The sequence below is a fragment of the Euprymna scolopes genome, chromosome 1, assembly GCF_053919585.1.
Source record: "Euprymna scolopes isolate OS-2025 chromosome 1, ASM5391958v1, whole genome shotgun sequence".
In the NCBI taxonomy this organism is placed as follows: domain Eukaryota; kingdom Metazoa; phylum Mollusca; class Cephalopoda; order Sepiida; family Sepiolidae; genus Euprymna; species Euprymna scolopes.
In genome coordinates this window covers 93110301-93125300 of record NC_136482.1, presented here as the reverse complement: position 1 = coordinate 93125300, position 15000 = coordinate 93110301, and the positions used below count along the sequence as shown (strand labels likewise).

General features: G+C 27.7%; 1 protein-coding gene across 25 annotated transcripts in view; it reads right to left on the bottom strand.

The window, feature by feature from the left end:
* LOC145246641 (uncharacterized) overlaps positions 1-15000 on the bottom strand; it is a 370950-nt gene that overhangs the window by 125328 nt on the left and 230622 nt on the right. For all 25 annotated transcript variants that reach the window (XM_080108757.1, XM_080108775.1, XM_080109282.1 and 22 more), the window contains one exon: positions 4522-4581. In XM_080108757.1, the coding sequence (XP_079964883.1) occupies positions 4522-4581 (60 nt within the window). The remainder of the gene's footprint in view (positions 1-4521; positions 4582-15000) is intronic.

Sequence of the window (15000 nt, the reverse complement as noted above, 5' to 3'; positions counted from 1 at the left end):
TATCCATTGTCTTTTGAGACTGAACGGAGGCATCAAATCTATAAATATTTTAAACATTCAGTTCACACACACAAAGCCAGGTTCATTAACATTCTACATTTAATTGAAAGTGCCAATGCAGCCCTGTCTGTACATAAAACCAACAAGTCACCTTCACAGCAATGTGCCAAAAATGTCATCAAATCCTGGCTAAGGAAATTGTTCATTTGTTTAATATTAGTCAGAATTTGAGCCAGAAAATAATATAAGTAAGAGTTATTAAATGTCTAGAATTTAGGGGGTATGATTGGCCGTAAAAAGTTTGGCACAAATGAATGATTTATTTCTCCACTCTAGGAGATGTGGCAGGGTATTTTGCCAACTAAGGAACTCTTTTGTCCCAAGGCAAAACTGGCAGGAACAGTTGTATGAATTTTTATTTTTAGTTTTTTTGTATAACCTACACAAAAAACTAAAGAGTTGATAAGTACCTAAAGTAAAAAGTGATAATAAAACAAATCAAACAACTATGGCTAAAAAGCTATTCTGATGCAAGAAAAAAAAATTGTTTTCAACTGAATTAAATATATCAATATTATCCTATATGAATCAAACCTATTTGATAAAATTAGATATTTTAAAGTAATACACATGAAATAATGCTGAAGCTTTAGAAATTAGCACAAGCAATGGAGTGATGTTTAAATTTAAAAGATATATCAATAACATGGATTCTATAAATGTTCTAACTACAATCAAAAGATAAAATAGTTTTTTTTTCTTTGTCAATTAAGTGTTTTAAATTAATATATATCAATTAGAAACATAGAAAATAAAACATAAAAAAATATGGAGATTTTAACTAATGAATATGAGGATTTGAAAATATCTGATTTTAGAAAAATCAACATTATTTTATTTAGCATATAAGCGAACTTATAAGGTTATTGCTGAATTTTCGCAGTCAAACCTAAATAGCAAATAGATCTTTCATTCAGACTAACCTTTTTTGTATTTTATTCTTTCTCTATATTATTGATCTGAATATCATTTAGTTTGCTTAACTTTCTTTCTGATAATAATTAGGAATTTTGTTCAGATTAGAGACATTTTCCATCAATGACCTAACTAGTACCAGCTGCTTATTAAAAGAAATTTGAACATTTCACCGTGTATGACTTCATATAATTTTTTTCTTTTTTTAAACATTAGCATATTTATTTGTTAATGTTATTTGCATATCACAATAGGAGGTACAATAATTTGATTGTAAATAACCTATCCACTTTCTTCATAAAATGCTGCAAGAAATCTTTCTTGACATTGACTTAATGGATAATTTGTAGATTTTTATGGTTCTTCAGTTTTCTTGTAGAATTCATAATATCCTCTGAAAACCTTTTACATACAACACAGTCAAGAAATAAACATTAACTTTTAAGAAAGTTTGTTTGATTATATAGTTTCCTCCTTTTTTTTTTTTGTTAATAAACTAAAATTTTTCCTCTATTTCTTATTACATATTTTTATTCACATGAAGCATTGTTAATTAGTCACATTTATTAATCATAATAAGGTTTGTGTGTTAATATTCATAAAAGTTAGTTCTAACATTAAAACAAAAACAAATATTAATTATTTCATTACTTATTCTGGATATATTTATGACAACTTCTGATGCAGTAAGGTAAGATATTTGTAAGATAAAAACAAATCTAACAGTTTCAAAAATCATATTTACACTAATTACTCTAACAATTTAAATAACTATTCAGAACACTTCCCTTCTACTTTTAAATAAATGTTTTCCAAAACCATATCCAAAAATAGCTGCAGATTACTACCATTCTTATTTACTTTCTTTCTCAATGTCTTATTCTTTTGTTTATATTTAAAACTCAAATGTTTTGCTTTCTCCTTGTGAATTCTTAGTAAAACTAGCTGATAATTTATTGGATTTATTAATAAGAATCTACATTTTTAAAGGCCATTCAATGTATGCAAGTATTTTAAAACGAATGTTAAATTCAATGTTTAATCGAATATGCTGATGATAAAAACTAAATAAAATGATCTTATATTAAATCTTGACTTTTTTTTTTCCACTATACAGATAAATGGGAACACTTCTTTGCTTATAAATACCAGATAAGAAATTGTGCATGTTAATATGAATAAAAATTGTAACATTTGAAAACAGTGATTAATTATTTATTAATTACTATTTCAAGTATTTATCACAACTATTAGTGCAGTTTTGATATTCATAAGATAGCAACCACCCACCAAAATCTAACTGTACTTTTAAAAAATCCGTTACAATAATTATTTTCTTTAACAATTCAAATAACTGTTCAGAACACATCTACTTTTAAATAAAACACATTTTTAAAAATAACATTTAGAAACATTATTTAAACAGTGTGCTTGAAGGTTAAATAAACAAGAATTTCATGCTATGGTTTGAACAAGAGGACATGAGTTTGTTTTTTTTTTAACTTAAATTTTTTATTTTAGTTTTTTTTATGGCAATTTGATCCTTTGGAATTTATTTACATCCAATAATTTTAGAGGAACAGATTATTACCATCTTACCTGGCCAAATTATTTATAATTTAACATTTTTGTTCACTTAAAGTAATTATGAAATTATGAAGAATTTAAATAACTAATATATATATATCTGAAACATTCAACAGCAATTGTTCGGAACTAATATTTGATTTAGAACAGAAACAGATAAATGCAAATTACATTTTATTATTTTTAATTGAATAAAAAAACAATTTGGAGCAATAAATCTCAATAAAACTTGAAAGTTATTCAAAAATAGTAGTTTTTAGAACTTTTGACATCACCAGATTTTTCTTATATTTAAAAAAGAAAACAAAAAAACTATCAGAATTAGCTAATATGTTAAGAGCAAACTCAAGCAAGAATGCTTGAGAGACAGTTACATAAGCAGATTCCAATGTTTATTAGTTTTGTTCAGTAAATCATGGTCCTAAGATAAATGAGTATTGTTAGAAACTACTGGGATTTGTAAAGGGGCTAACCTGTGAAGTGGAGACCTGTTTTAAAAAGTAAAAGGGTACAAAAATTTCTCTTTTCCACTAAAGATCCTTGCCAACATCCCAAGACATCTTGTAAACAAATAAACAATGCTGAGCAACAGTTTACAAAATAAAAATCAACAAAAATGTTTTTTTTTTATTTTTATTTTACAAATGTAAAATTTAATGTAATTAGGAGAATAATTATGCAAAAGGAGATTTTAATGAAAAGCAAACATCAGAAAATAAAGTTTTGTAAAATAAATTTTTAACAAAAAAAAAAAAAAATGAATAAAAAAAACCCAATGCCCAGCTTTTCTAAAAAAAAAAGTTAAAAAAATAAAAAAAGATATTTAATTTCTAGGCATTGCTAACTTGACTTCCATATAAGAGATATACTCAACTTTATTATGCTTTTAGATATTTCATATCAACAGGCAATGCTATTGCTCCTATAGTTTCTAAGTAAAAAATTATATTCATTTTTATAAACTACAGAAGAACACCAGGATACGACGGCCCTAGGATACATTTTTTTCAGGTTATGATGTGGAATATGTTTTTCTGGCTCCTGATTACAGTATTTACTCCATGTTATGGTGTTATTTATAATGTTATTTGATTATATACATGTGTATTATATACTGTACTGTATTTTGTTACTTATTCTTAATGCCGTATCCCAGGATTCTACTGTACTAAAAAAAATACCTAGGACAGATAAAAAATAATTCCTTAAACAGAACAGTTGTACACCACTTTTGTCCTCTTACAAAGATTAAAAACAAGATATAATGCTATTAAACCTTATGTCTGGCATCCTTGTTCTACTTTTGATAAAAATCCATTACATCATTTTGATTCTAAAAAATGTCTAAAATTCAAAACTTAAGGAGTCTTAAGAAATTGAAATTCAGAGAATTTTACTTAATTGGTGTCTAAAGACTAAAAATTAAATTTAATGCAAATCTGAAATATTGGAATTTTCAAATGGAAGATTGTGTTCATATCATGCCTCCTAAAGCCTTTGAAAACTGAAATTCGAGGAATGCTTATAATCTCTATTATAAAAATTTCACAAAAATCAAACGTATTTGAATTTTTAAAAACTTTCATCTCCTCTTTGTCTCCTTTACATAAAACTAAATTAAACTAAATATAATCCACATCACAAGCCTAATAATTGTGTTCCAAAATTCATAATGATTGGTTAATTAGTTTAGGATTCAATCCTGTAAATACAAATATATACATATATACACACAGCTAATTTTATATAAATACAGATTATCTTTACGATACAAACAAATGAGTGTACAGATTTTGAAACGATTAATATCAATTTAGAAGATATAACTGGAAGAAACATGCACATTTTAACTAGACATTTCTCATCCAATGAAAATAACAGCCAACACACAAAGGTTGTTGATTCTTCTGAATCAAAGGAAGCATTTTTGAATGAGAAAACCTTAAATAGTCAACTCACCTGTAATGCAGAGGTTGTGGCTGAAAGGTTCAAGGAACTGGGTCTTGCTCCAGTTTTGTTCTGCCAAAGGGTGGTAGAAGAGAAAAATTCAATTAGATTGAAAAAAAAAAAAAAAAAATTAAAACCATTCCTAATTCCGTGAGATTTAAGAAAAATAAAATTAAGATTCAACTATGCATGTACTTACATAAAGTGGCAAACAAGTAAAAAGGGTTGAAAAACTTACCATGTAATTAGACCCCCACCCCCACCTCAAACTGATGACAATAAAAATATGAATTCTTAAGGAATGTTATTTACATGCACCAAGATTTTAACATTCACATATATTGATATTCTTTCATTACAGAATGAAATTTAATCTTGAATAAAAGTTTACAGAAAAATAAAATACTGCCCCTTGCACTTTTGAAAATTTATTAGCATAAAATTTTAAAGACTAAATCTACCAGAATTAGCTTTCTTTTTTTCCTTTTTTTTTAAATAGTTAAATATTTTAGGAACAAATTAATAAATTTGATTAATTCAGAACTAAATTGTATAAAGAATTAATTTGCATCATTTTTGGACTATGATGAAATGTGTAAAAGAATTCTATCTGTATATTCATATCATATTCTGCGAGACTGTAAAAAATTGATATATTTGTATGAATACATTTTTATTATGAAAAGCTAAAATGTGATTATTAATAAGAATGAGATGCTCAAAGATTCATGAATAAATAAAAAATGTCCTTTTAAATCACAACACTTAAAAAAATGAACATTAGGATAGAGGGGAGGGATGGGTGTAAAGAAACCCTCGACTTTCCATAAAAATTCCTTTAAACCAAATGACAAGACAAGCCATCAGAATGTTTATATTAATAAAGTATAGAGAGAAAGAATTGAGCCATATTCATAAAACTTTAATCCTACCATGACAACAAAAATTATCAATATTCTTTTTTTATTTACCTGCCTGCATCTCCACGAGGTCTTGATGCGACACAAGATCAGTAGATTCATAATGTTTTATTGAAACACATTTTTCGTCCTTTAATGACATCATGTGTTGTCCGTTGTCACATAAATAGGGAAAATGGTATTTAGTATACAATATATATATATATAAACACACACACACACTTAGCTATATTTATGCTATATAGTGAAATATTTAGCTGTTAGCTTTTGCAAGTTGAATGTGATTTAAATATACTTGTGATATTTGAATTGTTTACAAATGAGATTTATATATATAAGAGCAAATAGTTAATAAAACATGTTAAAAAAACACCTTGAAAAAGAGTTAAAAATATATTTAATCTGAAAAGGAAACACTTAAGTGGATAGTCCTTAATCCGCAGAGTTTCAAAGAAATACTTTCCTTCTCATCAGAGGGTAGGAATTAGCAAAATGCGGGATCGGGTTTATACTTTTGTATACAAAATCCGATCCCGCATTTTGCTAATTCCTACCCTCAGATGAGAAGGAAAGTATTTCTTCAAAACTCTGTGGATTAAGGACTATCCACTTATTAAGTTTTTCCTTTTTAAATATGTTTTTAACTCTTTTCCAAAGTGTTTTTTAACATGTTTTATTAACTATTTGCTGTTATAAGCTCTATCTCCTATTTGGTTTTATCGAGCTTTTACATCTGGTTGAGATTACTTTATAAATATTAATTCTTTAATATTTATAATATACTTTAATTTTACCATCTTGGATGATTTTGGTAAATTTAATTGTAATTTTATATATATATATATATATATATATATATATATATATATATATATATATATATATATATATATATATATATATATATGTGCACTGACGATTCCCAAAAAGATGAAATACTAGTATCTGTAGGTATTTAATAATTATTATAGTTTAATAATTATTAAATTATATATCTACATATACGTGTGGGTGTAGTTGAAAATTAAATATATCAAATTCAATATATTTACAAGTGCTTTACCATTTCTAACAGAAAAGGACTGAATAGAATACAATTACAAAACTGAATAGAATGAAAGTTGTTCATATTTATACAATCATGAATCTTTGTAGTAAACAGCTTTTCCCTATTACTAATATCTTTTAAATAACTTTTTACCACACTTTGAATATATCCATAAAACAATGACTGAATTTATATCAAGTTTATAAAAGGAAAATTAAATAAATATAATTTTCGTAAGCAAATAAATCAAGCAACAATTAGTTATGCAAACATCCATCAAGTTAATATTAAATTAAAAGCAAGAATTAACCATTAAGTTCTAAAGACATTTGTAAAGGAAATAAATGCAGCAATAAATACCATTGAAAAAAAAAAACAAAAAAAAAAACAAGAAAAAGAGAGAAAGAGAAAAAAAAGCTTGCCAAAGTCCGATTTCCTTGTTTGCGGCTTGGAACACAGCAGAACAATTTTTGGCTCCCAAGAAACATTGTCACAGGAAAATAATCCGTTTTATGAGAGAACGAAACTGACGTTTGACAGAAAATAGAATGCAATAAGTAGAATTGTAAAAACCCAGCAACTGAGGATTTCCAAACTGTGTTTATAAAAAGAAATATGAGAGAAGCAACAATTTGGCAAGTCAGTCAACGTTAATATTGAACTCTTCTGATAATCATTATTGATTAGTGTTTTCTTGTATGCACTATAGTCGCACAGGATGATCATCATCAATATCTTCATTTTAAGATAGATACAAAATGATGATCCTACTGTATAACGATGATGCATAAAGAAGAACAATTATCAAACTTACAGATACACTTGTATGAACTTGGCAGCAATGGACGTTGAAAAAGAGAGAAGAATGGGCTAAGAATGGTGGGTTAACAAGTATTGATCTATCTTTTTTAATACTCAAGTGTGTGTATGCATGTATATAATATATATATATATATATATATATATATATATATATATAGTCAGCTTAATGATGCATCTGCGTAAATACACGAAAACAAAGCTATATAAGCTTTTTTTTTAAATCGGCAAACATTATCATCATACAAACATTATTGGTTACATATGTGCATACATGTTTCAGTGGAATCTCAATTCAGAGAGACCCACCTCATCAGCCTGTCAGTTTTTTTTTTTTCGGTCTGATGAGGTGGGTTTCTCTGAATTGAGATTCCACTGAAACATATATGCACATATGTAACTAATAACGTTTGTATTATAAACATACTATATACCGGCTCTGTCCTCCATTGAGCACTCTTTAATAATCACATGGGTTGCAGTGGATTTAGGAAACCAAACTATACAACCATATATTGTTAAAATATAATTATCCATTGACGTGTTTCACTGTCTACGACTCCTCAGAGAGGCTGAATCTAGCTGATGAGTCAGAGACGATGAAACATGTGTCAGTGGATAATTATGTTTTAACAATACATATGCCACTCCCCATTTGGAGGTACCAAATTGGTCAAAGGGAAAATTAATCCCAACTCGCATTTAGGTAAAAATGCACTTTCATATAAATATATACTAACAAAAGTACCAGTAGTTGACTGGGTTCAAAAACAGCCTACAGAAAATGGACTCTGATTTATGAAAATATGATAGGTTATGAAAAGGAAGGGTTGTAAAGAGATAGCTCCGAATTTGAGGGTATCAAAACCAAAGCAAAATATGATGAAAGTAAAAATAAAATAGATAAACCCCATAATTTATTATACCATACCTGTTCACACTGAAACACTTATCACAATATTTTGTGGATCTATATTAAAACACCTTGTTAAACTTTGTGACATATTCTCATCCTATGTGGTCAGGCGTGAACAAACACCCCATAATTTTATTATACCACATTTCTTCAAACTGAAACATAATTATCAAATATCAGATAGATATGAAAAGTCTTTATTATAGTTTGTGCCTATTTCCATTCTATGGAGGTCAGGCGCGAACGCAGACCCCACAATTTTATTATATCATCCCTATTTAAGTTAAAACATACTTATCAAACTATTATTATGTACATCTACATATTTATTTCCATACTTTGGGGGCCAGGCGCGAACGCAGACCCCACAATTTTTATGAACCACCGTTCTGCCAGATCACACATACCCATTCCTGATCCTCGATACATCTTCTACCATTATATGTAATCAATTTTTTAAAATAGTCAACCATATAGGAGCCTATTCGTGACCAGACACACACAGATGTTCAGCTTTATATTATAGATATATATATATATATATATATTATTATTATATAGACACACATATTTACAAGGGAGTTATCAGAATAATACTAGAATAAGGGTTATATTAGAAAATTCACCTATCAAAATTTGAATAGAACAGAATCGAGACAGATTTTAGAAAAAAATAATAGGGCTCAATATATAATTGAACCAAAATATATCAATAATCCCTCCCTATATATATATAAAATGAACATATTCTTTCCCCCTACGATTTTGACCTTAATAGGATTAAAAATCAAGACATTTCATGCGAATGTAATATGCATGAACTGCAGCACAATATCGGAGGTGTGTTATAGGAATATTACCTCTCCACTTCCTCGATAATCGTAGATTCCTATATTTTTTCTGCTGAGAGTTAACTGCCACAATTGGTTAAAATCAATGGAAGTAGTAAAATCTTTTCTCTCTAATTAATTCCTCCTTCCCCCGCCACCACTTACACCGTTTCCGGATCATTCACAAGGGACAGTTACAAAGGAACACTGGTTTAGGTTTTCTTTACTTCATAGTTGCTTAAAAAACTGGAATGGAATTTTACTGTGCCTTTCTATTCTATGCTTTCTACTGGGTGAAACGCACCATGGACTAAACCGAATCGAAGGGTTATTTATGCCATTTTTTTTTTTCGCTTTATTTCGTTTTGTAGTTGCTTAAAAAAACTGGAATGGAATTTTAACGTTCCTTTTCATTTCATGCTTTCTACTGGGTGAAACGCACCATAGACTTACCCGAATTGAAGGGTTATTTATGCCATTTTTTCCGCTTTTCGCTGTGTTTGTTTGTTTTTATTTTTCCAAACACGTTCATCATTTTTTCCCCTTATTTTTGCTTTTTGTTTTTGTTCTTCTGATTTCTTTTTTAAAGAAATTTTACGTTTGTTTGCTGTTTTTGTTTTGGTTTTTCCAATTTTAAAAAAAAAAGTTTAACATCGTTTTTTTTTTTTTTAAATATTTAAACAGGGTTATTACTTCGCTTATTCTGTACTTTATCCCTCCTCCTACACACACACACACACACACACACACACTTCCAAACACCCAAGCAATGCCGGGTACCCTCGCTAGTACATAATAAAATGTACTTAGCTTAAAACTAGGTTGTTTATATATATATATATATATATATGTGTGTGTGTGTAAGTGTGTTCTGTAACTAGTGAAACACTACCAAATTTTGCAACAACTGCTCAGTAGCCTTTCAAATAGAGCTATAACAATAAATGTAACTTATCTTAAAATTTTACTGCATTTTCACGAATCATCAAAATTCATGAAAAGTGTATTAATACCGCCATACATCCTAAAGTTCAAACTGAGCAAAAGCTGTTCCCTCACAATGAACAGAACATTTCCTGATCTCACCACTTAGTCATACATCCCAACAGTTAATAAAGAACACTAATAATAAACTAAAATGTGTGCTTTACCATTTTTGTAAAATGTTTTAAACATTATCAGAACTTTTTGGTGTTATTTAATGTTGATCCTATTTATAAACAATTAATTGAACACAAGTTGCTATTTGACTTTTATTTTGGAGTGAAATAGCACATTCCAAACTTTTCTAGTATCTATTTAAGCAAATCACACAGATGAAAATACAACAGTAATTATCTTACATATTTTTAAATTGATGCAATATGTAGATTTCATCATAAGAGTTAATGTACTTATTAAATAAAAAATTACCCAGTTATTTTTAACTGATAATTTTGCAAAGTTGTCAGGTGAAAATAGTTAGTCATTCATCTTTTAATATATAAGGAATTATTACAGTTGATAAGCCAAAATATTTCTTGATCTCACAATTTTTATAATATATATATATATATATATATATATATACTAGCAGTTCAGCCCGGCTTTGCTGGGGTCCTATGTACTGTTCATAACTTGCCCTATGTGTGAATACACTTTATGTAAGATTTCAAATGTTTAGACCAAAATTTGTCTGAGTAATTTTGTAGAGACTACACAGGTCAATTTTTTTTTAATTTGACCCCCTCCCCAAATTTTAACCCCTTAACATTTACTATTTTGGTCTCAAATCAAAATACAAAGTTTTACCCATGTCCAAGTTACCAACATCTAAAATTTCAAGTCTTCAGACTTAAAATTAACAGAGGAATTTGGTAGAATCTACAAAGGTCAACTCTTTCAACTTTGACCTTTTGGCAGCCAAATTTTCGCCCCAAAACTGATTAAAATGCTTGCCGCATGTCTGAATACCCGTTATGTATAAATTTCAAATGTTTAGACCCAAAATTAGCTGAGTAGTTTGCTAGACACTGCAAAGGTCAAATCTTTTGAACTTTGACCCCTTGGTGGCTACAATTTTTGACCTAAACCAATTAAAAAGCTTGCCCTATCTCTGAATACCCATTATGTAAGATTCCAAATGTTTAGGTCAGAAATTGGCTGAGTAATTCGGTAGAGACCAGAGATCAATTTTTATATTTTTTTAAAACTTTGACCTCAATTTTTACCTCTTAACATTTATTTTTTGGGCTCAAATCAAATTAAAATGTTTGATCCATGTCCAAGTAACCTACATTTAAAATTTTAAGTGTTTAGACCCAGAATTGGCCGAGGAGTTTGGTAGAGTTTTAACGGTAAAATCGTTGAACTTTGACAGCAAAATTTCTGGCCGAAAACTGATTAAAAAAGATTTTCCCAAATCTCAATACTCCTCATGTCAAATCTCGAGTCTCTAGACTGAAAATTAACAGAGTTATTTGGTAGGAAAATGTACACAGACACAGACATTTTCACTGATATATATATATAATATATATATATATATATATATATATATATATATATATGGATAGATAGATATATATATATACAAGATAAAAAATAATTTTTGTTTACAAATTGAATTTGTAAATTAAAGCAAATATAAATATTAGTATTAATATTTATATGACAATCCCAACCAGATGGAAAAGTTCAATATTCAAGATAGAGCAATAGTGTAAGAACAATTGGATTTAAATTTTGTAAACTTTACAAAATTTAAATCCAATTGTTTATATATATATATATATTCTCTCATGCGAGCTGTGTCAATACTGTAGATAATATAAACCAAATAACTAGTTAAACGGATTAGAATTTTCATGTATTAATAGGTTAAGATTTAATATATTTGAAACATTTAACAGACTTTCAAATATTAAAACCATATTCTGAAAATATTCAAACAAGTCCTTTTTTTGTATATATTTAATTTGCAAAATCGTAAGGTGTATATGTACAGGCCTAAAAAAATAATTATAAGTTGAAATGATATTATTAATTAAAATGAGATACCCAGAGGCATAATAAAGCTGAATCAAACTATTTAAAAAAGGGAAAGCCAAATAAAATTTGAAAGAAAAAGTGCTTACTTAAAACAAAGTAAATTAATACTATTTATGTATCTTCTATAGATGAAAGAATATCAAATAGTTCTGTAATCAATGAAACAATACCAAACCAGCAAGCACAGTTAAAAATAAAAGCTTCGTCTATTTAAATAATTAAATAAATACATGGGGGAATAGAAAACAAAAAATAAAATGAAAAATCGATCATGATAATTTGTAAATTTGAGATCCACACAATTTAAAAGTTTTAGAATTCATTTAGTCACTTTACTCGTTCTATAAAATATTTAAACCATGCAATTCAAGTATAAAATCTAATTATATTAATGTAACTTTATATTGAAATAAAATGTTAAACATTTCTTTTATATACTTCAAATATCAATTGTTATATAAATTGTCAAAGTTCTTGCATTTTCTTTTTATTTGTGACTAATTTTTAAATTTAAATAAAAATACATAATCCTGTTTGGGGGAAAAATAACAAAATTCAGAATCACATTAAACAACAAAAACGAGCCAACAATAATAATAAAACAAAAACAATTTTTTTAAGAAGTAAAAAAAGTGCAAATCAATGTTAGTCTTAAAAATCAATTTGTGCATGACACCACCACAATGGAGATAATAAAAGTTAAGACACTGCTAGGGAGAAAAAAAATCACCATTCATAACAGCTGAGTAGGAGTAGAGGATAAGCACTAGACAAAACGCTGGTATGCTGCAAATTGTAGGTCACACCACCACATTGTAACATTTTGACACACAGATGTAGAGCAAAGGGAGATAACTCACGGACGACATTAACTGCTAGAGCAGCCTTTATGAAAACAATCTTTCCAGTTCAGTAAGCGAAGGGAATATTAGAAAATTATAAAATAATTGCAACAAAAAAGAAAACAATTTAACAAAATTTAAGAAACATTAAAAAAAATTTCGTTTAAAAATACTACTAAATTATAAAGAGATACAAAATGTTATTTTATTTATATATTTAATTTTAATCCAAGAAAATTGAATTCAAGAATTTGTGGATACTTTAGAAATTATTCACATGATATTTAAAACTTTAACACCTTTGGAAAAGTTAATCTATAAAAAAAAATTAAATAAAAAGTAAAAATTAGTATTCATTCTAAAATTAATAAATTCTGATATGCTCTCAATGAAAAAAATAGATTCAACATTTAAAATGAACATGTTCAGTAAGAGAATAATTGTTGATCAAGATAAAATAATATTTGAAATTTTATATCCTTTAACCTTCTTTTTGAAGGTGTAGTATATTTGATAAGTAAAGAATTACACACACACACACACGTTTTGTCCATGTATGGCAACATTTTTTTTGTTTGAAAGAACAAAAGTAGAACTTTATTATTTTATTATTATTTATTTTAAATCAGCATAGATTTACTCATTTCTTAAAATTAAAATTTAAAACTAACCAAATTATTGCCTAAAGAATGTAATTTTTTGCAGGTTTAATTCATAACTTATCAGTGGTAGTTAAAAAAAATAAGCATATTTAACATATACAATGGAATAGAATTAGAGCCATCATAAAATACACCTTTGACATCTATAAAAATAAAATTTTTTAAAAAATATATACATAAAATTCAAAATTGGTAAATTTTCCATTAATGTCAACACAACAACCATACCATGAAGCAGTTAACATATTAAGCATACTTAAATGATGTGTGCTTAGATTTTTATAAACATAAGATATCAATATAACATCATACACATATTTCATGTAAAGCGTGTTTCAAATTGCAGAACAGACATCAAAAAATATTTATAATATAAAAGTGTATTTTAACATATCAACTGTTCATAGTTTACGCTATAAAAAGTAAATAGTTTTTTCCATTCTGTTTCTGGTGATTTTACACCCATTATCACCAGCAAAAATTATCTTATATATTTTCAAAAAAGGTTTCCTAAATTTAAAATAAAGTTATTACTTTAAAAATCATTTAGTTGAAGGAAGAAATAAGTTTTGTTCAAATGGAAATGATACATAGACATGAAAAGAAAATAGTTTTGAGATGGGATATTGTTATTTACAGGCTTCAGACTTATCTCGGTTGTTGTGATATTAACATTTCATATATATATATATTTTTTTTTTAAAATGCGTTTTATTTTTAGCTTCAGCCATTGAGCAAGTTCAGACTGAAGCTCAATTATTAAATTGTTAGATTCATTTAGAATTAATGCATAAATCATATACAGTTTTGAGGGAAAAGTTTTTGTTTTCACTTATAATCTAAAATCTTAATACCAGTTGTATCATCTGTAGTCAACACATACCTGATTCAAGACTCCCCAAAACAACTCCTTTACAGTGAGCTGCCCAAAGGAAAAAAAGAACCAGAGGGCAGCGGAAATGGTTCAAGGACTATCTGAAGTTCTCCCTCAAACAATTCAGTTTTGTATTCTAACTTGTAGGAAAAAATTAACCTAAGACAGATATTCCTGGCATACCACTAGCTACAAATGGGTTACAACTGCTGAATCTGCATGTAATGAAGAATGTGATAGGAAACATGCCATTAGAAAAGACAGAGTAGTGAGCACCTTTGCTACAGAATAACCCATATGCGAAAGATACTTCAGAGCTTCAATCAGTTTAACAAGCCATTTCCGAATCCACAGAACAACAGTCATCTTGGCAAGCGATGGATAAGCATCATCAATCTACTCAGAAGTGAAATTAATATAAATGGTATTGGTTGATCAGATGAGGAAAGACTTATTTGGATACTTTTGGACTGCCATTCATGTAAACACTTAAAAATACTTATCAAGAAATACTAAGAATGGTAAAACAGTTTGGGATAAAGAATATTAT